This window comes from Coregonus clupeaformis, chromosome 15 (assembly GCF_020615455.1).
Source record: "Coregonus clupeaformis isolate EN_2021a chromosome 15, ASM2061545v1, whole genome shotgun sequence".
Lineage (NCBI taxonomy): Eukaryota > Metazoa > Chordata > Actinopteri > Salmoniformes > Salmonidae > Coregonus > Coregonus clupeaformis.
Genome location: NC_059206.1, coordinates 25,993,170 through 26,021,070, shown reverse-complemented (window position 1 = coordinate 26,021,070; position 27,901 = coordinate 25,993,170). Strand labels below are relative to the sequence as shown.

The 27,901-nt window shown below is 44.0% G+C and overlaps 1 protein-coding gene across 1 annotated transcript; it reads right to left on the bottom strand.

The window, feature by feature from the left end:
* Window positions 1-8,298: 8,298 nt before the first annotated feature.
* LOC121548333 (cadherin-5) lies at window positions 8,299-19,384 on the bottom strand. The gene is made up of 12 exons (XM_045225074.1): window positions 18,894-19,384; window positions 15,856-16,077; window positions 15,480-15,759; window positions 15,268-15,384; window positions 15,002-15,169; window positions 14,641-14,819; window positions 13,968-14,218; window positions 13,738-13,871; window positions 13,474-13,583; window positions 13,269-13,371; window positions 11,954-12,199; window positions 8,299-11,150 (listed from the first exon to the last, which is right to left on the bottom strand). The coding sequence occupies exons 2-12, from the start codon at window positions 16,075-16,077 to the stop codon at window positions 10,660-10,662; spliced, it is 2,301 nt and encodes a 766-aa protein (XP_045081009.1). The 5' UTR covers window positions 18,894-19,384; the 3' UTR covers window positions 8,299-10,659.
* Between the last annotated feature and the right edge of the window lie 8,517 nt (window positions 19,385-27,901).

Genomic DNA, 27,901 nt, shown 5'->3' with positions numbered 1-27,901 from the left:
TGATCAACTTGGATTAGCAAACACAACGTGCCATTGGAACACAGGATTGATGGTTGCTGATAATGGGCCTCTGTATGCCTATGTAGATATTCCATAAAAAATCAGCCGTTTCCAGCTACAATGACTAAATTACTAAAATGTAAATAATGACTAGAGGATGGCATATAGCCTGTACAGACACTCCCAAAACGGGCTAAACCATAAACACAGAAACAGTTAGGTTTTTCAAGGACCGGTCAAAATGCGTACAATAAAGAAGCCTAAATAAACCAGGTTTCCATCCAACTTTTTTACGCAAGTAAAGTACATGCCGGACAAAAAAATTATTGACAGGTCTGATGGAAACAGCTACTTTGTTGGTGAACTTTCCAAATGTTGACAAAACAAAATATGCTATACAAGGTGGGATCTTTTTGTGTCTGTAAAATGAATTATGTGAAAAATGGAGTAACTTGGAGTCACGCGATGACATGTTGTGTGGTCCTCCCACTATGACTCAGGAAAGCATGAGAAGGGTGCAACTGCAGCACGCAATTCGGGGCGTTCCTGCATGTGGGAATTCCTGCATCATGTGGGAATTCCTGCATGTGGGCATTCCTGCATCCTGCATCTGCAGGGGCGCTCCAGTACACTATATGGCGGCAATGCAGCATAACGTTGGATGCCAACCGGCTATAAACCCCACAGAAGAAGAAGAGGCGGGGGCGACAACGGTAGCTAGCTATAGCTAGTACACACCGGTAGCAAATATTTTTTATAGCTAACCCGGTAGTGTCCTTCGCCCACGCCTGTCAGGCACTGTTTTCCCGCAGTTATGTTAATGACGGTAAGGGCAGGTGTTCGGCAGGCAGGAGTGAAGGGCACTGTGTGCTAGCTAGCTAACTAGCATGCTAGCAAACGGTGTCGCCCCCGCCTCCCAGAATAGCTAGCGGTAAGTGGGCGATGAAGGAACCAATAGGATGCTCGAGGGCAGGCGTTCCTGCAGATGCAGTCATGCCCACATGCAGGAACGCCCCAAATTGTGGGCTGCAGTTGCCCACTATTGGTCATCCCTCACAGCCTTGTATCCGCAACAAGTCAATTTGATAGAAACACATATTTGGTGTGAAAATGTGCAGATTTTTGAATATTCGCATAAAAATCATACATGAATAATGATTACTACAGTCACTGATTTATGCAGAAAGTAATTACTTGTAATGTAACAACATTTATCCATAACAGAGTACTTACCGGCTTCACTGACGTGATTGTCTATAGCCCTAACGATGAAGTAGTCTAATGTTTCGTGCACCCCCTAAAAAGCGTGCCAATACCGGAGATGGTAAACATCAAACACAGGTTGGCAATGAAATGTAACTTTTAGATGATACAATAAATGGTTTCAATGTTCCAATAAGTCGTTTTTTGTGTAGATGTTGTAATGTTACTAGTAGCACACACAATAATATGCGTGCACTTTGTGAGCACTACAAATGTGTTGAAGAGTTTCATGTTTGGGTGGTGGAGTCTAGTGCTAGGCCACTGGTTCCCAACCTTTTTCGGTTACTGTAGCCTACCACCAACTGAATTTTGCTCTACCGAGAGTACCCACTTGTTGTACCCCCTCATGTGCATTTTACTAGTAGGGCTAAGCCTATGGTCTCATGAGTCTTCTCAGGTACCCCCTGTGGATAGGCCAAGTACCCCCAAGGGTCCTAGTACCCCAGGTTGGGAACCACTAGTCTATTCTAGGACTTCGATGTGGCAATAGGCTACTGCAGCACAACATCGTTAAACATCGCCATTATAGCAACATACAGTGCATTCTGAAATTATTCAGACCCCTTGATTTTTCCACATTTTGTTACATTACAGCCTTATTATAAAATTGATTAAATAATTTTTTCCCCTCATCAATCTACACACAATACCCCATAATGCCAAATGTATTAAAACTAAGAAACAGAAATAGCTTATTTACATAAGTATTCAGACCTTTGTTATGAGACTACAATTTGAGCTCAGGTGCATCCTGTTTCCATTGATCATCCTTGAGATGTTTCTACAACTTGATTGGAGTCCACCTGTGGTAAATTCAATTGATTGGACATAATCTGGAAAGGCCCACACCTGTCTATATAAGGTCCCACAGTTGACAGTGCATGTTAGAGCAAAAACCAAGCCATGAGGTCGAAGGAATTGTCCGTAGAGCTCCGAGACATGATTTTGTCGAGGCACAGATCTGGGGAATGGTACCCCAAAAATCCTGCAGCATTGAAGGTCCCCAAGAACACAGTGGCCTCCATCATTCTTAAATCAAATAAGTTTGGAACCACCAAAACTCTTCCTAGAGCTGGCCGCCCAGCCAAACTGAGCAATCAGGGGAGATAGGCCTTGGTCAGGGAGGTGATCAAGAACCCAATGGTCACTCTGACAGAGCTCCAGAGTTCCTCTGTGGAGATGGGAGAACCTTCCAGAAGGACACCATCTCTGCAGCACCACCAATCAGGCCTTTATGGTAGAGTGGCCAGACGGAAGCCACTCCTCAGTAAAAGGCACATGACAGTCCACTTGGAGTTAGCCAAAAGGCACCTAAAGGACTCTCAGACCATGAGAAACAAGATTCTCTGGTCTGATGAAACCAAGATTGAACTCTTTAGCCTGAATGCCAAGCATTTCGTCTGGAGGAAACCTGGCACCATCCCTAAGGTGAAGCATGGTGGTGGCAGCATTATGCTGTGGGGATGTTTGTCAGCGGCAGGGACTGGGAGACTAGTCAGGATCGAGGGAAAGATGAACAGAACAAAGTACAGAGAGATCCTTGATGAAAACCTGCTCCAGAGCACTCAGGACCTCAAACTGAGGCGAAGGTTCACCTTCCAACAAGACAACGACTCTAAGCACACAGCCAAGACAATGCAGGAGTGGCTTCGGGACAAGTCTCTGAATGTCCTTGAGTGGCCCAGCCAGAGCCCGGACTTGAACCCAATCAAACGTCTCTGGAGAGACCTGAAAATAGCTGTGCAGCGACACTCCCCATCCAACCTGACAGAGCTTGAGAGGATCTGCAGAGAAGAATGGGAGAAACTCCCCAAATACAGGTGTGCCAAGCTTGTAGCGTCATACCCAAGAAGACTCGAGGCTGTAATCGCTGCCAAAGGTGCTTCAACAAAGTACTGAGTAAAGGGTCTGAATACTTATGTAAATGTAATATATATATTTTTTTATTTTGTTCAAAAATGTCTAAAAACCTGTTTTTGCTTTGTCATTATGGGGTATTGTCTGTAGATTGATGAGGGAAAAAAACAACTTAATCAATTTTAGAATAAGGCTGTAACGTTACAACATTTGGAAAAAGTCAAGGGGTCTGATTACTTTCCAAATGCACTGTATAATATTGTTTGTACTGCTCCAGCCATTGCCACGAGCCCGTCCTCCCCAATTAAGGTGCCACCAACCTCATGTGGTGTTCAGGTAACGTCCCGGCGTCTTTGTGTTGGATGTCACAGTGTCACAGCCTGGACTAGCTTTAATTAACGCTGACACATTTTGAGCAGAGAGATAGGATCAATGGGGGAGGTCAAAGTAATGATCTCACATTTAGTTTGGATGTTTTGGCTGTGACAGACAGGCAGTAGCCTAAACAGCAGGCTGTGATAAGGGAATTGTAAGGTGGTGACTGGGGGCTTGATGGGCCTGCCAGTCAGTCATTGCCAGTCCTATTTCATCTGCACTGCAGCAGCAGCAAGCACACACAGCTATATATATTTCAGCCTGTAAAACTACTGCTAGCGGCAGGCAAAGTCTCCCAACTTAGCACTGAAAGGATACCTTCACTAAAACATGCCATTCTAAAGGCAAAAAAAGGTGCACTATGTGCACTTGGCATTTAAAATGTCATCATAGATTATGCAATGTTGTTGTAGAGTTGAAAAGTAAGGAGAACGAGGTAAACTGTAAGTGGAAGAAGGAGTGAGGGTATTTTAAGAAACTAATAGACCAACTGTATTTTCAGATGCATGCCATAGGCCTATCTCTCTATGGTGACATAGAAATGTGATATTGCCTAGTTTGTTGTTGATGCCAACTGGTCGTAGTCTGTCATGAACCCGTCTGTGTTTTTAAAGTGTCTGTCTCATCTGTGGAATCTGATATGTGTATTTTCTGTCCTTTATTCTTTGTCAGCAGAAAAAGATGAGTGTATGAATCTTTAGTTCACGTCAACAATGAAAGTTCACACCGATGGGGATATAGAACAAAACAGATACCCAGATGGTGTGTTTCTGTACACTGTAGATGTGTGCAGGCAGACTTTAGTCACTGAGGTGTCGGGCAGGGATGCATACGTAAACAAAAGCTATTGTTTTTACCACAATTTACCAGGTCCCTTCAAATCAGACAAAGTGAAGGATTAGTCAGATTTCAGCGGCATAAACTCAGATGCCTGTGCTCTGACAGAGTCATATCAGGACATTGTTATTCCCTAAACCAGGACAGAGGAATAACCTGTAGCATACAGTATTTATATTTATTAATCCCACTATGAAGGCTATGTTCTACAAGTGTCTGTACCATGGGACCTTTCCACAACTACAGTTTACATAATACAGAAAGATTTGGATTTCGCTTTTGGATTTAGACACACTCTCTCTTTCCTCCCCAGAGATTCAGAGCTGGGGCCATATGGTCGGAGGAGTACGGCCAGCGATGACATGCCTCCCTGGAGCTGGACTGCTGCTGCTGCTGTGGACAGGCGCCATGTGGAGAGACACGTGAGAGAGACAGGTAGGACACAAACCGCTCAGGGCACACACAGGCCATCTGATCTGTAATCTCTGTTCAGTTACCACATCACATTGTTGACTTTATATGGATTAACAACGTGTGGAAAATGATACAAAGTACAGGAGGGATTTTACTGTGTGTGTGAGAGAGCGATAAAATAAGATTTTTGAGGCAGATTATTTATTTCTTAGTAGTAATATGGGAGATTTGGTATCTTTGGATGAGTTAGTGAGTGTGTCTGCGTCTTAGCACTGTATGTGTACACTATATGAGAGTCTGTATGAGTAAGGAGAAGGTGAAAGTAGAGACCAGGGGGCCATCTGATTGCACTCTGGTAAGGCATTGAGGTGGAAGATACATTCCGGTTGGCGAGAGGGTGGAAGGTTTATATAACATGTAGGACTGTCATCCAATATGGAAAAGCTCTGTCATAATTTGAAAGATTAATAGCATCTTCTAAGTAATATCGTTGTGTTGTGGATGAAAGTTGAGCATGACATGTTTCGGGTGACAGGATGTGTGATAAGGAGGGAGATGTACTGAGGAGATAAAATCTAAAACAAAGAGAGGGTGTAACGAGGGAACAAAATTCCTTCGCTTGCATGACCTTCACGTCATTTTGCTTCAGTCCACCTCCTCCTCCTTGGAGAGATGAAATCAAATAAATTCTCATCAGGAGCCATTTACAAGCATGTAATATTCTGTAAGGAAGGGCTATCCCTTAAATAAATTGAGACAGATGACACATGCATGCACATGGGATGGCTTCAGCATGTATTTATGCACAGTCATTTCAGATCCAATCCAGCTTCATTATGTTACACCAAGCAGGAAATGTAACATGCTGCACATGGACTGGAGGTCTGCATTGATTATCTATCTTATTGAGCTAATTTGTTCAGCAAGCATGGTGCAAGGTATTAATATTTGTATATGTTAATGATGCATTTATACTCACAATTGAATGAACCCACAGATTCTAGTTGCCTAAAAACAGAGGGAGAACCATTATATCTTTGTCAAGGTATCTCTACCAACCTCAATCCCAATAGGTGATGACATTTGCACATTGAGCGTGGGTCAATGCGCTCTACAAATTAATAATAATAATAATAATAATTATTATTAAATTGGGGCACCATTGGAGCACATGAGTATTGTGGAACTAGTTGCAACTAGCTGGATAAATAAAGGACAAGTTTAATGATTCATAGTGATGTATACTGTGATGCACAGACTGTGGTGTAGACAGTATAGTATGTATGAATGGGCTGTGGTCTCGTGGTCTAGCTAGTCCATGGCCCCCTGGTGGTGTTTAATGGGTAATGGGACTTCTCCATTACTCCACCTAGTTCCTCATCTCAGCCATTAGAACTCCTTTAGTCCACTGAGGCTGAAACAACTATGTATGGCAGCACTAGGGCTTCTTCCCTCAGGTATTTGTCTCCACATCTCCAGATCAGATGCTGGTGTCATCTCAGTTCACACTGCGTCTGTTTGATCCGTCAATCCACATGGCTGGGGCGCGGGTTGAGCGGATGGGCGTTGCCCCCGGGGTGTTGCTGACGTGACAATAACTTTAGAGGCGCTGATGTTGTCGGGGCCTGATAGTTAATAATTGATACCCCTGTCTCATTAATCCGACAGGAACCACAGCAGTGGCAGTGTGTTTAATTTGCACACGCTCCTGAGTGAGGAATTTGTCTTGCAGGGGTAATTAGAAGAGGGATAATTTAAGCCATCCAGCTGTCTATTTAAAACAATTCAGACATGTACAAATGGGACTGCCATATTGGATATTTCCTCAACCATGTTTATCTATGTAGTTGTAATGACAATGAGAAGAGGACCTGGGTTCCTTTATCCTCATTCCTCCATAGCACAAACAATTATAACTATTAAAACCATGAATATAGGGATAGACAATTACATTTAGCATTGAATTGTGTTTTTATCTCAGTGTCATTGTGTGTGTGTGTGCGCGCGCTTGCGTGTGTGTGTATCGGTGCCCTGGCTGCTTCCCCAAGTAAGAGGCAATTCATTCCCAGCTGTTGTATTTATCTTTGTGTCTGCCAGGCAGCAGACACAGAAAGGTTGTCTGAGACGTAGGAAACAGGTGGAGCGGTCAGATAGTCCGTGGGTATGAATGGGCAAGGTGGCCAGGAATTGAGACGTACCCTAACTAACTCTGTATTGTTGCATTCCGTAGCAGTATGGACTGGACATGAAAAGGGATATCCCCTGAGAGTGTTTATCCCATTCACCTGGCTTTTGTTATTATTGACTGTTTGAAGGAAGTGGCTCATCATTGTTCTTTGATCTAACCATGACATAGTTACAGTATGTCTCTGAATTAGTTTGTTTGAATTTCAATTGTGTATGTTTTTATGTTGGATGACAAACAATGAAATTATGGCAAATCAGCATGTGGTCAGGCTAAAAAGCAGCATTGTTCCTCCTCTGACAATAGAGCGAGAGAGTGAATCTATTCTCTGTGAAAGCATTTGTGTTGATCTAAAATGTTACCTCCTGCACTGCGTTCGTAACATTTTACTGTCTCCCAGTGTTCACTTGGGCAAACTACACCTGTCTGCCAGTTATTCAGTTCAGCACTCTGTTGAAACATATCACAGATTGTAACTGACCCATAGCTGAGTTATAACTGAATTGTAATCGTTTTTTAGCCAAATTGTGGCCACTTAAAACATTCAAAATGACACATTTTCTCTCTAATTTGCCCCTTTGGACTTCATGTGCTGTAAAGAAGAGATTTTTGGTCAAGGTTCACAATCCTCCGGCCCCAGTTCACAGTGCAAATGAAAATAGTAAAGGGCCACTTGGCTGCTGACCGTTGGAAAATGTGATGCAATATTTCTTGAAGACTCCAGGGAAGACCTTCATTATCGTCTTCCGGTCCATGATACAAATCCCAAATGTTCCTATACCCTAACGAATCAAAATATTTTCAGCACATAGCTTTCTCAATATTGTAACAATGACTCATAAGGCTCAAATGCACAGCGGCACTCACCATATATCAGAGGTCGTGAGAGGCCCATCACTTTCCTGGTCCTTTAAAAAAATGTGAGGACATGTGAGGCTTCAAGAAGTTCCCTACTGGCTGTTTTCTTTTAGTCCCGGGAGTTTGAGGCGTGACATCACTGAGGCATTTTCCCTAGTCTCTCCGTTATCTTTGCAATCTCACACACACACACCCAGTCCTCCCACATACTTTCTAGACCACAGGGACTGTAGCTGCTGTTGGATCTGAAGACTGAGCCTCACCTGAAGATAACCCTCTCATACAATAATGACTTTACAATCACAAGAGGCCAATTTAGATGGCTATAAAGGCATTATGAGACTGTTCTTTATCTTACAGCAAAACACAGAAACCATAACTTAGAACGGACCATTGTTTGTACCAAGTTTCAAAGCTATATTATGCTAATCTAGTCAGTTCAATTCCATTTAGCATAATATTACTTAATTCCTTCTTGCATTTTTTGAAACAATAAAGCTCACTTTTTGTACTATCATTTGAGTGCTACGTTTATTTTACACATATAAAATTGGTACGGAATAAAAAGTTGTTGTTTTACACGATACAAACCTTAGAAAAGATTGTGTTCACCATTGTGAGAATGATCATAAACCAAGGCACATATTGCTCCCCTACAGAATAATCTAGCTGCATACAAAATAAATGCATTTGAATGTTTTCTCTTCTCATTTTGGTGCCCAATACTTTACACAGGTAGACTCACACCTACATACAGTATCAATCAATGCACAATTACACATCAATTAAACTACAAGAGTAAAAAAAAACGACATATTTTACACTTTCAGCAGACAAACACCAGTGTCAAGTAAAATCATTTTGAAATAACGCAAAAGGAAGTGAGGCCAATATCAATATTCAGGCACATTTTCTATATACAGTGTAGACAACTATATTTCCAGTACTCACAATCTCGATAACATGGATCCCGTATTGCCAAGTTACTTAGTGCCATTGAAAAATAGTCCATAAGGTTTACAGATGATTATACAGAGCACCACTAACAGTAAGAGCTTGTGAAATAGAATAGAATTGGGAGCAGACAATGATCATTAATAGCATGGACCGAAGTAGATCATGTATGTTATATAGAAATGGAGTACTGGAGACATAACATTACAGAACAGTTTACCAGTGGAAACTATTGTAAGCTGAGGTTTCACCATACTGATCTTTGGTAGATGGTCGACAATGAAATGAAATGTTGCCTGTTGTTAAAGTCATCATGGCTCTTGCATTGTTCTCTATCTATTTTGCCCTCTCCAAAAGGTTTTTCCCAGGCAGGAAAACAGGAAGCGGGCCGCAATGTGTTGCTTTACTTTAAAAGATAACAGGACAGGAAGAGGACTTCCTCACACACATATGTGCAGGAAGCTGATTCCAGTGTTTTGTTTGGGTGATGTGTAGGGGTGGACTCTGGTGTTTGAAAAAGGATGGTGGTCCAGCCCTCCATGTATATGATCCAGACAGGAAAGTGGTAAGATGGCTTCCACATATTGTATCCATAGTTTATGAGAGGTGGTCCCAAGTATTCAAAGCTTCAGTATACAACAAACAGTTCACATTCTAAATAATATGGAATAAAATATAAACAGGAGTAAACCTTTGCTCTCTTTTTGCTGTATTCAGTCAAGAAGGACAATAGCGATAATGATGAACTTGAACTTGTGTAGATTGCCCTCATTATATTAAGCTATTTCAGCAAATGGAGCAGAAGCACATGCTGTATGTTGAAGAAGTATGTTGAAGCAGTTTGTTGAAGCAGAATATTGAAGCAGTATGTTGAAGCAGTATGTTGAAGAAGTATGTTGAAGCTGTATGTTGAAGCAGAATATGGAAGCAGTATGTTGAAGCAGTATGTTGAAGCAGTATGTTGAAGAAGAATATTGAAGCAGTATATTGAAGCAGTATGTTGAAGCAGTATGTTGAAGCAGAATATGGAAGCAGTATGTTGAAGCAGTACGTTGAAGCATTAGCTCAAAGATGAAAGGTTAAAGTTATTCAGATAACTTTGTTTTCATCTAAATGACTATTGAGATACTTCACATTTCCTGAGTTGGTTGTAATACTTTTGTTACAGTGGACCTCAGAGACCTGGGCTGTATCCACAACAATTGATGTGTTGATGAGTCCTGTCAAATAAACTGGGAATAGACTTTAATTCTTTCAGAGCTTCTGTTATCATTGTTTCCTGCCGGGCTCCCTGGGCAATAGTATCTCCTGAGGAGAAGGGTAATTCTGTCTGAAAGACAACTCAGGCTGCCACTGTGACTCACTGAATGGCCCACCTCTCACTACATAGCTACAGTTGGTTTAGTCAACCATAAAAAACACAATCAATCAAAATGAAGGTATACAGATTTCTGTGGGAGTAATCAGATAAAAAATCAAACTCATTTTCTCAATCTCCTCTGAAACCTCAAATAAATGTAAAACAAATAAATGAAGCACAGTTGTGGAATGTTAACAGTTTTCTTTACAGCAAATGTGTTTCCCTTTATCGTCATATTTACGTGACAGAAATTAATGAAATGAAAGAAAAGGAAATAAAATACGATGTCTTTAAAATATTAATAAAATAATAATAATAACAAGGAAAAAGAGAGGAAAAAGTAAGAAGAGGAGGAACATGAGGTAGAAGAAGAGGAAGCAAGAACGAGAAGAAGAGAGAATTACTTCAAATTGGCACACGCTTGAGTGGACCCTATCATAGTGTGCTATGATTGGACGGATTAGTGGAAGAAGTTAATCCCGTTGTGCTTTTAGTCAAAGGAAGAGCTGAGAGAGCTGAGAGACGTTCTGCCTGCTGGTCTTTAGGCTCAATGTGCTCAATACGGGGAGTCACTTCCCTCAGACCCATCCACCCCATAGAGCTCAGCCAGGGTTCTGAAGCGAGGGCCCCAGTCGTTTAAGAAGTCATAGTCAAGATTAGAGCCAGTGGAGGAACTATCCAGGGAACTGAGGCTACCAGCCAGGGACTCTGGCCCCTCGTAGCCGTAGATGTGCAGGGTATCGTAGGGGATCCCATCCCTGTCATGGTCAGCGTCGTCTTTCTTCACCTCGATCATCATGGCCATGTCTCCCTTGCACGCTGTTGGTGGTTTCTTCACCATGGCGTAAAGGCTGGGGCCCTGCCTCATGCTCATGCTGCCGTCGTTCCGAGCTGAGGTCAGGATGGACACGTCGTAGCCGTTGGTGTCCATCTCCCCACCGCCCTCCTCGTCGTACGTCACCAGCTGCTCGTGGATCTCACTCTTTCCCAGAGTGACCAGGGCGTCCTTCTGGTGACGCTTTCTCATAGCAATCAGGATCACTATGACTGGAACGAGAACGAAAACATGTTTAATATCCATAACAGACACTTTGGGGTTTTAATAAGTACTGAAGGAGATAGGAGCGGGTAAAATATATATTTCATGAGGCAAATGAAATCGGGTGTGAGAAAATACTTTGTTGAATGGGTCTCCAGTATATTTCTTTGGGATTCATACGATAATGACTGTTTAATAGTTAATCACCACTTCATTATTTGTCTTTGATAACAAGACAGCCGAATAACTGATCATCTTCTCATTAGCCTTCCCATTCTTCTCATGTTTTTCCCACATATCTGCTTTTGTGGAAGCCTACTGCAGCAGTGCGATTGCTCTCTGCTTCAGATATGAGCTTTTGACAAAACATCTCTGGCACATGGCTCATCTAAAATGACAAATGGCTTTCTCCCAAGACAGCAGAGCAGAGAATGTATCAAAAAGAATATTTAGCTCAATGCTTCCCGTTCCTTCCACTATTTACTTAGCTTGTCCTGGATTCTTGTATGTTATTTATCCAATCAGATACTGAGGTAAAACTCTTCAACTTTGTCCAAAAAATTGAAATGAGTCGCCCATCATCCATCATCTGAATTGTTCACATTTACCTATCCTTCTCCCTGTGTCGTAAATACTTCATGATTTTACCCAAGAACACCTTGAGCTGAAGTACCTTGTTTAATGATCTCAGTTTTTTTATTTCTTAGACGATTGCTCTATTTTACAATATGTCTTAATCAGGAACAGTGGTGTTGTAGAATGCCAGTTAAAATGGAGAGGGCTGTATACAGTAGAAGAGAGATTGACTCACCCAGAATAGTCAGGATGCACAACAGTATAGCAATCAGGGCGTGGACACTGACACCCATTTTGAGTTGGGCTGCTTTGCACTGGGTGTGGATCCTCTTGTTGTCACACCTGCACACTTTGATAGGCAGAGAGGTAATGCTGCTCATGGGAGGCCTGCCTCCATCGCTAATCTCAATGTCTATTACATAGTCCCTGGAGTCCTCCAGGCTGAAGCCTCCATGTTTCAGCACTATGTTAGATGTGTTGTCTAGGAGAGGTGGACATAAAACAATGTTAGTTATCAGAGGTTTGCCATGGTTAGATTTGGAGGACATTTTTATACATTATATGGGTCTTCATAGATAGTGCATTGGTTCCAATGGTGGAATGCTCTTAGCTACAATTTACTTAGGTGTAGACTTTTGCATCTACCTAATAAGCAGACTGTTGAATCTGAGGGTTCCTGTGTAAGTGAAACTTTTCCGCACTAACAATCACCTAAAATCGCAGTAGATAAGAATCCTCAAAGCAGGATGATTGAATATGCTCCGAACCTAGATATAGAAATTATGCTTTTCCACATGGTTAGTCCTATGTGGATTGGATATGATTATCTCCATGAGCTTTAGGTGCCAGTATATGTTGATAGAAACTGGGCATACTCATTTTGTAGTGCATACAGTACATCAAAGCTAGAGATTTGGCCTTAACATGCACATCACTAATGGAAGAACAACTTCTCACTGTTCTTCTGTTCTTCCGGTGCTATGACCTTCTCTCTAGTTGCACTGGGCTAATGTGCAGCCTACTCCCAGTGTTCCGTGTTCCTGGCTGATCATTACATGGGGAAATGTCACATCAGTTCATTATGCAGTGCAGCCAACGAGGCAGCACAGACTGGACCAGGCCACCCCAGCGCTGCACTGAAAATGTTCCCCAGCCAGAGTGCCTCTGAGGTCGTCACTGTTGCTCTCAAAATATGTAATGAAGGGCTGCTGGTTTTAAAGAGCTTGTACATCATGAATATTTCAGGGGCTCTCTGTGGTTTGTTGCTGTTCTCGTTTCCACCCGACTAGGTGGAGAACGTTCAGACGTCAGATAGCTTTAGAATGGAGCGCTGCCCAGGCTGATTCCTCTGCCACTGGGGAGCACAGTGCTATCCTGAGCCCATATGTGAACCAGCCAATCACATTATCCCTGTTATACCCACCTCACCACCCATCACACCAACCAACAGCTTAGCATCAGTAGAATGTGTCTGCCTGCACAGCTCTAGGTGACATAATGAAGGTGCCACTTGTCATATGTTCATGCATAGAAATGATCAGTTCTCTCACCGTTGTTATCGATGACTGAAAAGTTGGCGTTCGGCTTCACCAATGTGAAGCTGAATGCGGGCAAATGATCATCTTTGTCTGTGGCACTTATGGTCCCAATCACCTGTGTGAGGGGAATACATTTTAAGAAAGACATAATGCAATTTTCAGCAAGAGTTTAAAGATTGATGGCTTAGATGACATCTAACTCTGGAAAAAATCCTACCGTGCCAGCCATATCATTTTCACAAACGAATATCTCTTCAATGGACAGCTCTGGTTTGTTGTCATTGATATCGATGACCAGTATGTTGACGTTCACAAAAGATTCCAGTCCTGAAGAGGAGACAGGAAAAATTATTTTATTATTGGGAAACACCTAAAGCATACCAGTTATTAAGGTAAAACATGTTTTGGACATTAATTACATTTCATGCAATAAATGTGAATTTGCAGTTAATAAGATTAAAGATGATGGCTAATGTCATACCATTTGGTTCCTCCTTAGCTTTAACCTGGAACATGTGATTGGCTACAAGCTCCCGATCCAGCTTCCTCACTGTGAAAAGTTGTCCAGTTATGGGGTTGATACCAATGGGACTGTCCTTGTCCTCAATGGAATACCTGTAGAGGACACGTTGAGACATTGTGGAAATGGCCTCTCAGAAAATAAGTGCTGTTTATTCTAGCATGTGCCAATTAGTGAATGTGTAGGCCTACCGTATGGCCTTGTTGGCTTTATCAGGATCTCTGGCTGAAACGACTCCAATATTATTGACCATCATTTCCTCGATCACGTTGAAGTTATAGATGCTCTTGCTGAATTCTGGCTGCTCATCAACATCTAGTACCTGGATGGTCACCTGGGCCTTGATCACTGGATTATCTTTATTATCTGCCGGGGACTGCAAGTGGTTCTCCCTCACATCCACAAAGAAAGTGTAGCTGCTCTTAGTTTCATAATCAAGTCCCTGAAAAGAAGTAAGGAAGGTTAAGGAAAAGACTCAGTACCTGTACTATATGTATAATCTTTAGCAAATGTGTCACTCTCATACATATTCCCTACAACTTTATCTATAATGTACAGGCTGTACTGATACTTTTTTTCGCAGAATACTTTAAGTAGTTTAATTTTCTTCATTTACTTAATAATGCCCTTCAAGGAGTCTTTCAAGGACAATCATTTTCATATGTCCTTCAAAGAGTGCATGGTCTTATTTCTTTAGTCTCTGCTACTGTATAGTTCAGTGTTATGCATCACTCTGTAATGCTCACATCTACAGTAGAGTTTAGGACACATTAGGAAAGCATTAAACCTGGTTGCACTATTGAGACAAATGTGGATCATTTTCTGTGATAAAAAAAAAGCAACAGTTTAGGATGAGTGAAATACCTGTTTCAGCATGAGGTTGCCATCTTTGGTCTGACTGCGCTCCATTTCAAAGATGTCAGATGAAGGTGCTATGGTGAAGATAGGGTCTTTATTCTGGATCTCATCTCTGTCTTCCAGGACCATGGTGTCTATTCTCTGTCCCCGCTTCATGTCCTCTTTCACACTAAATACATAGGAACCTAGGGGCAAAATACACTCTACATCTTAGTAAGAGAAGCTTCTGAGGGACATTATGGAATAATCCCTCATTTGCAGCTAAGCATTCCGTAACAATCATTCATATTTAGGTTTATCTCCTATAAGACCAATAATTGTCAATATGCTATATATAGCTGTCAGGGATGTTCTATATTGCCCTTACTTTTGGTAAACGTGGCTATGTTATCATTGATGTCGCTGACTGCTATGGTGACAGAGGTGGTGGCGGTGCCCCCTTGTTTAAGTCCTCTCAGATCCTGGGCTTGAACCACAACCACATAGCTACTCTGGGTCTCACGGTCCAGGTTCTCATACTTGGTGGTGATAACCCCTGAAATGAATAAGGGTTATTAGGAAAGAATATTGAAAAGAGATGAAGATACAATAGACTTTATGCCATATGAGTTAAAATGAAAGAACATCTCCTACCTGTTGTGCTGTCTATATTGAAGACATCTCCCCCCTCTAATAATTTGTAAGCAAGTTCTCCATTTGCAGTCGTTGGATCATCTGCATCAGTGGCAGTGACTTCTATCACTTTAGTTCCTACACAGGGAAGAAATAAAGAGAAGGGATTTAGCAAAAGCAGTTTTTAATATCCAGCATAATCATCCTTGTGTTTAGGATTTGACCTCCTGTACCTCTTTTGGATCTCTCTTTGATAGAAGCGTTGAATGATTTGGTAAACACTGGATCGTTGTCATTGATGTCAGTAACCAGGATCACAAACTCTTCCACTCTCTCCACCAAGTTGTTGCTGGTATCAAACAGCTGGGCCTTTAGATGGTATGTGCTTTTCACCTCTCTATCCAATCGTTCAGTGACATAGATGTCTCCTTTTTCATCGACTTTGAAGATTGTGTTGGCACCTTCTCCTTCAATGACATAGCGTGTCCTGTCACCAGACTTAGTTGACTTTAACTACAAATAGAAAAACAGAAGACAATGTTAATTGAACTCTCTGGCATTCTACCTGAGCCTCCAAGAGTACACCTACATGGTAAAACAACGACATACCTTTCCAAGATAGTATTGGGTGTAGGTTGGCCTTTCCTCCTCCACGTAAAGGTTGTTCCACAACCACTCTCTCTTGTGCCTGTGGAGAACTGGGCTGGTTTGGAGTGCTGGCCTCTGGTCCATATGTTCAGCCATGGTTAGACTGAGGGTCAGGGCCAAGGCAAAGAGACCCATCCACAGCTCTGGCCCAGTCATCTGCCTCCATGCAGACTGTCTCATCATCTGAAGGACGGAAGGGAGAAGCAGAGGAAGGGAGAAGCAGATAATTAAATTCGGGCCATTGAGGCCACTCACGCCTCATGCAACACACCTGGCTCAAAAAACTATTTGTCTTCTTTCAACTGTTAACTATTACTTTGGGTGCATTTAATTAAGCTTGCCTGGCATGCCCGGTGGGCAGGGTTGGCACTTTTGGGAGTTTTCCGCTAGAAAAGTTGAATGGACACTTTCTTTAAATGGACACTTTCTTTGTGGTCAAGAGAATAGCTAAACATTAAAGCAGTCCATCCCAGATAATATACTTTATCTGGGTTATTCCAGTCTTATTGTTGCCAGCCCTCAGCAGTGGATATTAAGATGAGGTGGATTATGGTTCGTAAATGTTCCCAAATGGCTTAATATCATATTCTAAAGTCCCAAAACTACTACAATCAAATGACTTTCGTTACAACCCCATACAGCACAGATAATAAAGTATCTTATCTTCTCCACACTGACAATAGGTTTATCTGGGCCTTTGAGGTAAAGAACTTGGCACAAAGTGAGTATCTCATCATGTTTTATTGTTCCATAACTTATTAAATCTTGTGTTCAGCTATTTATCGGAACAGTTAAAAATGGTTTGTTGGAAAACATTTACTCTGTGCTATAACGTAAGGAGTCAAACCTCATATGTGTTAACAGTGCGTCATCCGATGTCCTTCTTGCCACGCCCTGAAGTTTGTCCGATAAAGGAGAGAGGCCTTTTTTAAACTCCAGTTACTTTAGAGATAGACATCCTCAATCGTCACTATTTGTAGCTGTCTTTGTAGTCATGGATGGCCCACTACGTCAAAAATGGAATTTTTTGAATATCTCCTTGTTCTGTTACTGGGTACATACAGTAAGTCCTCCCAGTGAGGTCATGATTTGAAGTCTGGGCTTTTATCAAGGAGAGGAAGTGTAAACACAATGCCCTTGGGAAATAACATTCACATTTCTAATGAAGAGTCATCATTACGCTAATGCTACTGTGGCCTCACACCCTTCCTGCAATTCAATTTCTGCCCCCGTCTTCTCCCCCCCTCTCTCTTTCTCTCCCTCTCTCTCTGTCTCTCTGGCTCTCTTTCTCTGACAATTTTCTTGAGCAGTAGCGAGAGTTAAGGAGACAACAATGGGATTTTTAAACAATGTGTTAAATGAGTTGGTTTAGGTAGGATGCTATCGGACAATTGTAAAGTATTTCATTCAGGACCTCAGCTATACCTAGTTCAAATGGATCAAACCCATTTAAACTCTCGAATGATGGACAAACCTATATCCAGAATGTCCGTTTCTTGTTCTCCTCAAAGCGAGTCCATTGACCTTTCATTTGAATGCCATTCAATGATAACTGAAAGTATATTTCTCTGTCTGTGCCATTTTAAATGCTGTCTATGCAAATGTCAGATTATATGACCATGTAGATATTTTTCAGAAGTTCTCAATAAGGCAGCTTATCTTGTAGAAAAAAAAGAGGAATACTGTACTGTATTTTGAAATATGCTGTACATTATTCCACATGAATTAATCTTAGTAGGCTATGACTCACACAGTTCACAGCCTGGTATGCCTGAGACAATTGGTGCTGTGTTCCAATCCCAAGTAGCACACAAAGCTATATGGAAGATCCATATCAATTCATCAGTTTATGGATATATTCACACAACCTGACCTGATGCACCTGCGATCTCTAATCGTATACTGTACTGTAACATTAGTCAGAAAATTGGCAATATTTGGTAATATCAAGGCAAGCACTCAGCATACACATTATGTTGAAATCTGACTATTCAAGATCAACTATCAAGCAATCCTCAATATTGTGATGATACTGTAGAATTAAGTGACGTACAATATGTGTGTGTGGGTGTGTGTGTTTGCCCGCTGTAGATTAAAACAGCTTTAATCACAGAGCAGCTTCCAACAATCTGTCTGCCTACTCACTCCTCTAGGAAACGCCGTCTGTCACTGATGAGCCGTCTCCTCAGCCCTGCTTCACCCACAAAACATCACACTGGACTCACTGGCTCTCTCTGGCAGCACTTGTTCTCTGAGTCTGACAGACAGTGGCTATCTATCACACCTCTTCTCTGAGGTCTTTTACCACAGTTATTTGACATTATATTTGCTAAAAGGATTAGTTCAGTGTCATTAGATGTTATTTGACTGGTTTAACTGCTATACTAGAATTCATCTGTATGTTTGACTTAATTCTCATCATTTCAAGCCTCAACAATTAGTTCTAGAGCAGCTGACGTCAGTATATATTTAAATTGCATATCTATCTATGTACAGTATCGAAACAATTCAATGTTATTAACACATAAATCTGGTATAGGTAAATGAATAAATGTTTCTACTTTTGAAAGGAAAATGATATCTGAGGTTGAGTTACCTTACACTTAGGTCATAGAATACAAGACTCAATATGTTGTACACTATTGTGTAACTCAAAATGCACAGATGGTTTAAGGATTTCTTTTGATTGATTTCTCCCCCGTGGCTACAGAGTATCAGTGTAGCACATATAAACATAGTCAATCTGGTATCAAATTGTCTCGAGGGTTCAGCCTTACACTCAGGGCTAATGTTATCAAATCAGTCGCTGTTGCACATTGTGGTAATAGATTATATCAGTTTGAGACGCAACAAGATACAACATACTGTATCGATGTGATATTTCAATCATACATTTCATACGTATCCACACAAATGATAAAATGTTATGAGTTATGTGTAACCAAACTTACAATATAAACAAAACAATTCATACAGTATAAATGACTGGAATGACTTACTAGAGATTAATTATTTTCAGAACTCCTCCTTTTTAGATCGTCCAATGCGTATGAGGCAGGTATAAGTCACAGGTAGATCCTGGGTGAAAGAGCAGTAGTAGTGTTAGCTGTTGGTTGTGGACCTGTCTGATTCTCTTCTCAGAGGGGAGCACTCAGGACTTCCAGGCCAGCCCAATGGCCACAAAGATCAGCCCAGTTCCCCTTGTCACGTTTCCTGTTACAGTCCTTCTCCTCTCCTCTTGTTGGAGTCCACTCTGTGGCCCCTGACGTGGAGAGTCCCACAGAGAATCAGATAGAACAAACAGCAGCTCCTAATTGCAGCCTGAAGAGCCTGGGCTGAGGGGGGAAAGGGAGGCATGCGATGCGTGTATCACAGCGCTGCACGTCGCTGCTGAAGTGACTGGAGGAGGCGGTGAGAGCGCCAGCCACATGTTAAGAGGCAGGCAGACTGTGGCGCGTGGAGAGGCAGAGCGATGTGAGAAGCATTACATTTCTGCTCTCGCCTCCATGATGAAAACACAAAAAGAAGGAGAGAAAGCAAAGCGATTCATTATTCATACCTATGGGACAAAGATTATGATAAACAGTTTATAGACGTTAATCCCATGAGATTTCCCACATAGTGGTATTACATTTTTCAGGGCTACGGCGGCATATCTGTCTCAGAGATCTTGTCTAAGCTGGTAAGTGAGATGAGTGGGCTTTCTCCAGTGCTCTCTCGCTTATCCCTTGAGCATCATCTGTAATATGGGGAATTGGACTGGAGCTGTATGGTTGTTTTTTATCAAAGCCCCTCAGCAACACACCCTGTAGATCTGAAGGGAGGCAGTCAGTTTAGTGAGATTAGTCTTAAAGAGAGGGCAAGCCTATTTGACAGAAGACCTACGATGATACCTTGGGGCAGAGAGAGAGAGAGAGAGAGAGAGAGAGAGAGAGAGAGAGAGAGAGAGAGAGAGAGAGAGAGAGAGAGAGAGAGAGAGAGAGAGAGAGAGAGAGAGAGAGAGAGAGAGAGAGAGAGAGAGAGAGAGAGAGAGAGAGAGAGAGAGAGAGAGAGAGAGAGAGAGAGAGAGAGAGAGAGAGAGAGAGAGAGAGAGAGAGAGAGAGAGAGACTGCCCATTTGACGTTTGTTTATTTATTTGTTTATTTTCCGGCTTGGCAACCATTACTCTTCTCAACGTCTTCATGGATCAGACAGCAGACAGACAAGTAGCTCTAGAATGAAGTAGCCGTCCCTGGAGTGGGAGCAGCAAATCACCCTCCTGTCTCTCTCCATGTCTCTTACTCTTCTATTCTTCTCTCGTTATTCACCTGCTTTGACCTCACTTTAGATTTCAAATCATTCTTTGATGGCTACTTGTAGGTATTTTCTTCTGGTAATGGACTCTCAAAAGGAAGCAGTCTTTATTATAATTAAAGCGTTCTGTATTACAAGAAAATTACACCATCCTTTGTCACAGCAGGGGTCATGGTTCTAGCTGTTGTTGGTAGGAGGGAGGGGATCTGCTTCTTCTGTAGATATGTACTGTATAAAGAGAGAGAGATGTGATATTATGCACATAGCTTTTTAGATATTAGATATAGTCATGGGAATCTACAGGGTTCCCATGAGAGGAACTGTGCTTAAGGCACAGCCTCTAGAATAAAGAATTCAAAATGAATAAATTAAATCCCCCTATATCACGTTTCAGGAGAAGACCCAGATGCAGACAGTGTTGAAGTAACAAAAGTTTATTAAAAAAACAGGGGGCAGGCAAACGACAGGTCAAGGGCAGGCAGAGGTCAGTAATCCTGATCAGAGTCCAAAAGGTACAGAATGGCGGGCAGTCTCAGGGTCAGGGAAGGCAGAATGGTCAAAACCGGGAAAACTAGAAAACAGGAACTTGAGAAAGACAGGCGCAAGGGGAAGAACGCTGGGGCGCCACCTGGCGTCCTACCTGGGCTCACACCTGGTTGACTGGGGTGCCAGCATTGAAACTCAGTGATGAGTCCTGGATCCAGGATGTCCCTAGCGGGGACCCAGCACCTCTCCTCCGGGCCATAACCCTCCCAGTCAACCAGGTACTGGAATCCCCTGCCCTGAGGTCGAACCTTCAGGAGACAAAGGGCTGTGAGACATGGGTTTGATCCTAGACACATGAAAAGTGGGATGTACACAGGGGGTATGGGGCAACAGAAGACGAACAGCAGAGGGGATAATGATCTTGGAGATGGGGAAAGAGGAAAGGGCCGATAAACCATGGATAAAGTTTGTGGGACTCCACCCAGAGAGCAGATCTCGGGTGGACAGCCATACCTTCTGCCCGAGACAATACCAGAGAGCCGGGGTCCGGTGGCGGTCCGCTTGTTGTCGATACCTGGAGATGGTCTTGAGAAGATCCGACCAGGCTCTCCTCCAGGTATGACAACAGCGGTGGACAAACATCTGGGCCGAGGGTATGCCGGGAAGAGCGGGGGCTGATAACCCAGGAAATTCTCAAAGGGTGAAAGACCCGTGGCAGTGCAAGGAAGGGTGTTGCGGGTGTATTCGACCCACACTAATTGCTGGCTCCAGGTGGTGGGGTTGGCGGAGACCAGGCAGCGCAGAGTCGTCTCCAGGTCTTGGTTGGCTTGCTCCGACTGGCCGTTGGACTGAGGGTGGAAACCGGAGCACAGGCTGGCCGACGACCCAATGAATGTGCAGACCGCCTTCAAGAACGGAGACGAGAACTGAGGACCCCGGTCGGAGACCATGTCCACTGGGAGTCCATGGATCTGGAAGACGTGCTGCACCATGAGCTGGGCTGCTTTGGAAAACCGGCCCACAACTGTCAGGATGGTGGTGTTGCCATCAGACAGGGGAAGACCCGTGACAAAGTCCAGGGATATGTGAGACCAGGGACGGTGAGGAACAGGCAGAGGTTGTAGGAGACCAGCCGGAGCTTGCCGGGGAGTCTTGTTCTGCGCACAGATGGTGCAGGCGGTGACGAACGCGGAGACGTCAGGAACCATGGTAGGCCACCAAAAGCGTTGTCGCACAAAGGCCAGGGTCCGACGGGAGCCCAGGTGGCAGGCAAGCCTGGAGGAGTGGGCCCACTCCAGGACCGTGGAGCGGACAGCGCCAGGAACAAACATCCGGTTGTCTGGGGCCCCCACATCATAATTCCTCTCCGTGGTGTTGAGGCAAAGGGAGAAGAAGGCGCAGGGATGTAACTTGAGGTCTAGGGCCGAACGCTGGGACAGGACCACCCCCACTCCGACATTCGAAGCATCGGCCTCCACCACGAACTGGCGGGACGGGTCAGGATGAAACAAGATGGGAGCAATGGTGAAACAGTGTTTGAGGTCCCAGAACGCCCGGTCAGCAGCTGGGGACCATGTGAACGGAACCTTGGGAGAGGTGAGTGAAGAGAGAGGGGAAGCCAGGGTGCTGTAACCCCGGATAAAGCGGCAATAAAAGTTGGCGAATCCCAGGAAACATTGCAGCTGCACTCTGGACTTACGCTGGGGCCAATCCACCACCGCTCCCACCTTCCCGGGATTCATTGGTACACTCCCTGCAGCGATGATGTAGCCCAAGAAGGGGATGGTGGAGCGATGGAATTCGCATTTCTCAGTTTTCACAAAAAGCTGGTTCTCCAGGAGGCGTTGGAGGACCTGTCGGACGTGGAGCGCGTGTTCTTGGGCGGAGCGGGAGAAGACGAGGATGTCGTCGAGGTAGACGAAGACGAACCGGTTCAACATGTCGCAGAGAACATCATTAACCAGGGCCTGGAACACAGCTGGAGCATTGGTAAGGCCAAATGGCATGACCAGATACTCGTAGTGACTGCTGGCCCTGTTGATGGCAGTCTTCCACTCGTCCCCCTCCCATATCCGCACCAGATGGTAGGCGTTCCGTAGGTCCAGCTTGGAGAACACGTTGGCCCCCTGGAGCGGCTCGAAGGCCGAGGAGATGAGTGGTAGCGGGTAGCGGTTCTTCACAGTGATGTCGTTGAGGCCCCGGTAGTCGATGCACAGGTGCAGGGTTTTGTCCTTCTCCACAAAGAAGAACCCTGCGCCGGCGGGGGAGGCAGAAGTACGGATGAACCCGGCAGCTAGGGAGTCCTCAATGTAGGTCTCCATAGCCTTGGTCTCCGGACCCGACAGCGAGTACAGTCGTCCCCGTGGCGGAGTGGTGCCTGGGAGAAGGTCAATTCCGCAGTCGTAGGGTCAGTGCGGCGGAAGCGAAGTGGCCCGGGCCTTACTGAACACCACCCGGAGGGCCTGGTACTCCTTGGGAATGGCGGAGAGGACCGAGGCAACTTCCGAGCCCCCAGGAAGACGTCCCGGGGCTGGTTGCGCTGACTTCAGGCAATGAGCGTGGCAGAACGGGCTCCAGCCCATGATGGCACCAGTAGACCAGTCAATAAAGGGGTTGTGTCGCTGGAGTCAAGAGAAACCCAATAGTCGATGGCCCCAGAGTCGGTCCCAGAGTACCCAGAGAGATTTCGACTGGTGGCATGAAAGTGGATGCGAGTAAGGGGAGAATAAAAGTTATCCGTATGGCCCACCAGAGTACTCGCTCCTACCGGTGAGCCTGGTCTTTTAGTGGACAGGTGGACACAAAATGACCAGTAGTCCCGCAATACAGGCAACTCTTCATGTGAATCCTGTATTGCCGTTTGGCTGGAGACAGCCTAGCTCTGCCTAGTTGCATTGGCTCGGGAAGAGGTGAATCGGCAGACTTCGGAGACTCTCGGGGGAACTCGGGTAGCCTCGGGTTCTCTCAGCAACGGAGCCGTTGGGGACTTCCGGGAGGCCTCGGAGGCGAGGTGGAACCTGACTTCCTCTCCTTCCTTTGTTCCCGTAGTCGCCCATCGATCCGAATGGTCAAGGCGATGAGCGAGTTTAGATCCGTCGGTAGTTCCCGGGCTGCAAGCTCGTCCTTTACTTCCTCTGATACTCCGTGCAGGAACGTGTCGAACTGCGCTTCCAGGTTCCAGGCACACTCAGCTGCCAACGTGCGGAAATCCACTGCATAGTCTGCCACACTGCGGGATTCTTGCTGAAGCTAGAGTAACTTCCGGGAAGCCTCTCTCAAGGACAATGGAGCATTGAAAACCTTCTTTACCTCCTGCATGAACTCCAGACTGAAGCATACAGCCGACTGTTGTTCCTACACTGCCGTATCCCAGGCGGGAGCCCTCCCGGACATCAGCGTGATGAGGTACGTTATCTTAGAGCGGTCCAAGGGGAAGGAGGAGGGCTGCAGCTCGATGATGAGCGAACACTGAGCGAGAAATGCCCGACATGTTCCAGACTCTCCAGCGAAGTGTTCCGGGGGAGGTAAGCGGTGTTCTCTGGAAACCGAGGTGGCCAGGGAGGCCGTGCTGCTAACAGCTGGGTTACTGAGGGACTGGGAGGTTACCGTCGTGGTAGGCTACCTAGCAGACAACCTGCGGAATTGCTCCAGCAATGTGTTAAACGCTCGGTCATGGCGTTCGGCCAAGGTCTGGAACCCTTTCATGAGACCACGAAGCAACTCCTCGTGCCTTCCAGTGGTGGCTCCTTGGGGGGAGATGGCATTGCAGAGCTGGTCCGAGTCTGCTGGGTCAGTCATGGCCAGTTCGTACTATCACGTTTCAGGAGAAGACCTAGATGCAGACAGTGTTGAAGTAACAAAAGTTTATTTAAAAAACAAGGGGCAGGCAAACGACAGGTCAAGGGCAGGCAGAGGTCAGTAATCCAGATCAGAGTCCAAAAGGTACAGAACGGCAGGTAGTCTCAGGGTCAGGGCAGGCAGAGGTCAATAATCCAGGGTGGTGTGACAAGGTACAGAACGTCAGGCAGGCTCAGGGTCAGGGCGGGCAGAATGGTCAAAACCGGGAAAACTAGAAAACAGGAACTTGAGAAAGACAGGAGCAAGGGAAAAACCGCTGGTAGGCTTGACGAAATAATAATAATATGCCATTTAGCAGACGCTTTTATCCAAAGCGACTTACAGTCATGCGTGCATACAATTTTTTTGTGTATGGGTGGTCCCGGGGATCGAACCCACTACCTAGGCGTTACAAGCGCCGTGCTCTACCAGCTGAGCTTCAGAGGACCACACAACTGGCAACAGACAAACAGAGAACACAGGTATAAATACACTGAGGATAATGGGGAAGATGGGCGACACCTGGAGGGGGGTGGAGACAATCACAAAGACAGGTGAAACAGATCAGGGTGTGACACCCTAAATGCCATGCAGACCATAGATATAATTACAGAAATACATCCTTCTCAGAGCAGTAGATATTTAATCATAAATATTATAAATATGTATGTGTTACTTTACATTAATCTGAACGGGCCCTGCATGTGACAGGGTGAGAGGTGTGCTGTGTGACTGAAATACTTCATTATGCAGACAAGGGGTGATTCTTGGAAAGGAAGCTTGATTTTCCATGTAGCTTATGCAAAGACTCAGCTACTTTTCATGACCGTCCTTAAAAGCGGTGTCTGGGAAATGTAATAAAAGTCACTCTGTAGGACTCAGAGGACACTCAGTGGAATGTAGCAGTGCTTTGACCTAATGATATTACTGGAAGCTCTTCTCATTTTCCATTTTGGCAGTCATTTTTGTTTCAAGTGGTCAGCTAGTGGTTGTGTCGCACTGACTGTCTTGACCATTGAGACAGTGTTTAACCCTGTCCTTGGTATGTGATCCTTGATGTTCATCACAGCCAGTGAAGGGGAGTCAATTCCTTGTGAAGTGTGTTCTTTAAAAATAGCAGGGTTCTTGTCATGGTTCATTTGCGTTGGGCAAGCAATACGCTGTATAGCCCCTTAGAGAATGGTGACGTACAGTTTACAAGAACTCATCTGACTGATCTCAATGTGAATGTGGCATTCAGCCTGGGGCTAGGATTGGGAGGGAACTGACTTTATAACTCCTCCATCCCAAATTCCCAAATCAACACATCTCCCCCTCCCATCTCTAACGCTATACATACTTCAACATTTTAAGCAATGAACCGAAACCCCTCTGAATGATTTTGCGCTGATTTTTGTAAAGGGTGGTTTCTTTTCTCTCCCCCTGATTTTACCTGACTCTGTGTGATTGCCCCCCACTTTCATCAATTTTCAAGCTTCTCGGACAATCCAGCCAGCGAGAGGTTATTTCAATGACACCAACCTGATGCAGAGGGTTGTGCCCCTCTCACTTTCCAGTGCTTTCAGATGGTGCCTACAATGCACTCTAGATCTGTTGTTTGGGGGGGGATCATGGTAAATTATGCAACATGGTGGAAGCATTCCTCTTCACTGCATTACGGTTAAGTATTCAAGTTGGAAAATGTTAATGCTTCTAACACAACCAGTGTTAATTCAGCTCAGCTAGACTGTGGTGGCTGGATGCTCACTCTAAATAAAGCAAAGTCCAAGATACAGTCGAGTGGAAATAGGGAATGGGATACATTCACTTTTAGACACTGAAAGTGATTACATTAAATGTCTAAATGTGTAAAATAAAAAGGACATCTAGGTCATGTTACCTTGACAGTTCAACGGTTAACCACTTTAACGATGTAGTACTGTAATAAAACATTTGATTTAACTGCTTTGACCAGGATATAATGAACAAATTCACTATATTTTGGTACAGTTTCTCTAAAACTAAAAACAAGCTGGCCCCACTGTTAACACCAACAACAATCCAAACAAATAAGAAAAGTTTTATGATAGCGAGATGTGTGGAGTTTAAGAAACCTGAAGCGATGCTTGGAAAAATGAAAGAGAAAGCCACTTAGTTGTTTGAGAAAATAGACTTAGGCAACGCTTTCATGTTGCTTTCCTTAGACTCACATGTTGAAACCATTAATTCCCAGAATATATTCCCTTCAGGTTTTTAGACTTGAGAGAGTTAAAATTGCCATAGAGTTTCATCATGGTGTTGCACTTTACCCTTCATACCTTCTCTCAATAACAAACCGTACAGGCACTGCATTATGGTTAACCACAAGAGAAAGCTCTTCATTTGGCAAACATGCTGTAATTTGTCATGTACAGGACCAATAAAACCAACAGATATTATAATTGTCATATTTCAATTGATATTTTACTCCCAACATAGCTCATTTAAATCAGATGGAGAAATCATACATTATTCGGAGTGCGCCTTTACGACTTTGTATCTACCCTTGATGAAGACTTTGTAAAAAAAGGAATAGTCCGTATAGAATAGTTGGGGTAGTTAGTCACACATCTGCCTTTAACTCATGACATCCAAACTCCCATGATGCATAGAAATGTACTGTATAATGTATGCCCTGACTTACTTCCCTGTCCTCACATCATAGGTGATAGCTAGCTTCACTACAAAGACCTCTCATTGTCTTATTACACATTTTGAAAATCAGTGGTTCTGGTAATCTAATCTGCTCAGTCCTAATCAAGGAGCTCCAGCCCTCACAGTCATTTCCGTAGTGTCAAGCCTCGGCTTCCTCCCAAAACCAAACTAATCGGGAGCTCATGTCCTGTGTTTCAACCTTCTGGAAGCGGCAGCAATTGGGAACGGTTTATCTGCTCTCTATGTTTAATCAGGGAGCAGATTTGCACTCTAGCAGTTGATTACTACAACATACAGTGGGGAAAAAAAGTATTTAGTCAGCCACCAATTGTGCAAGTTCTCCCACTTAAAAAGATGAGAGAGGCCTGTAATTTTCATCATAGGTACACGTCAACTATGACAGACAAATTGAGCATTTTTTTTCCAGAAAATCAAATTGTAGGATTTTTAATGAATTTATTTGCAAATTATGGTGGAAAATAAGTATTTGGTCACCTACAATCAAGCAAGATTTCTGGCTCTCACAGACCTGTAACTTCTTCTTTAAGAGGCTCCACTGTCCTCCACTCGTTACCTGTATTAATGGCACCTGTTTGAACTTGTTATCAGTATAAAAGACACCTGTCCACAACCTCAAACAGTCACACTCCAAACTCCACTATGGCCAAGACCAAAGAGCTGTCAAAGGACACCAGAAACAAAATTGTAGACCTGCACC

Bases quoted from the DNA above. Each gene is read 5' to 3' on its own strand.
- LOC121548333 (XM_045225074.1), bottom strand. From the start codon at position 16,077: ATGATGAGACAGTCTGCATGGAGGCAGATGACTGGGCCAGAGCTGTGG. The intron at 13,584-13,737 runs GTATGACATTAG...TCTCCTCTTCAG, and splicing joins AGCTAAGGAGGAACCAAATG to GACTGGAATCTTTTGTGAAC. The intron at 11,151-11,953 runs GTGAGTCAATCT...TTCTCGTTCCAG, and splicing joins GTGCATCCTGACTATTCTGG to TCATAGTGATCCTGATTGCT.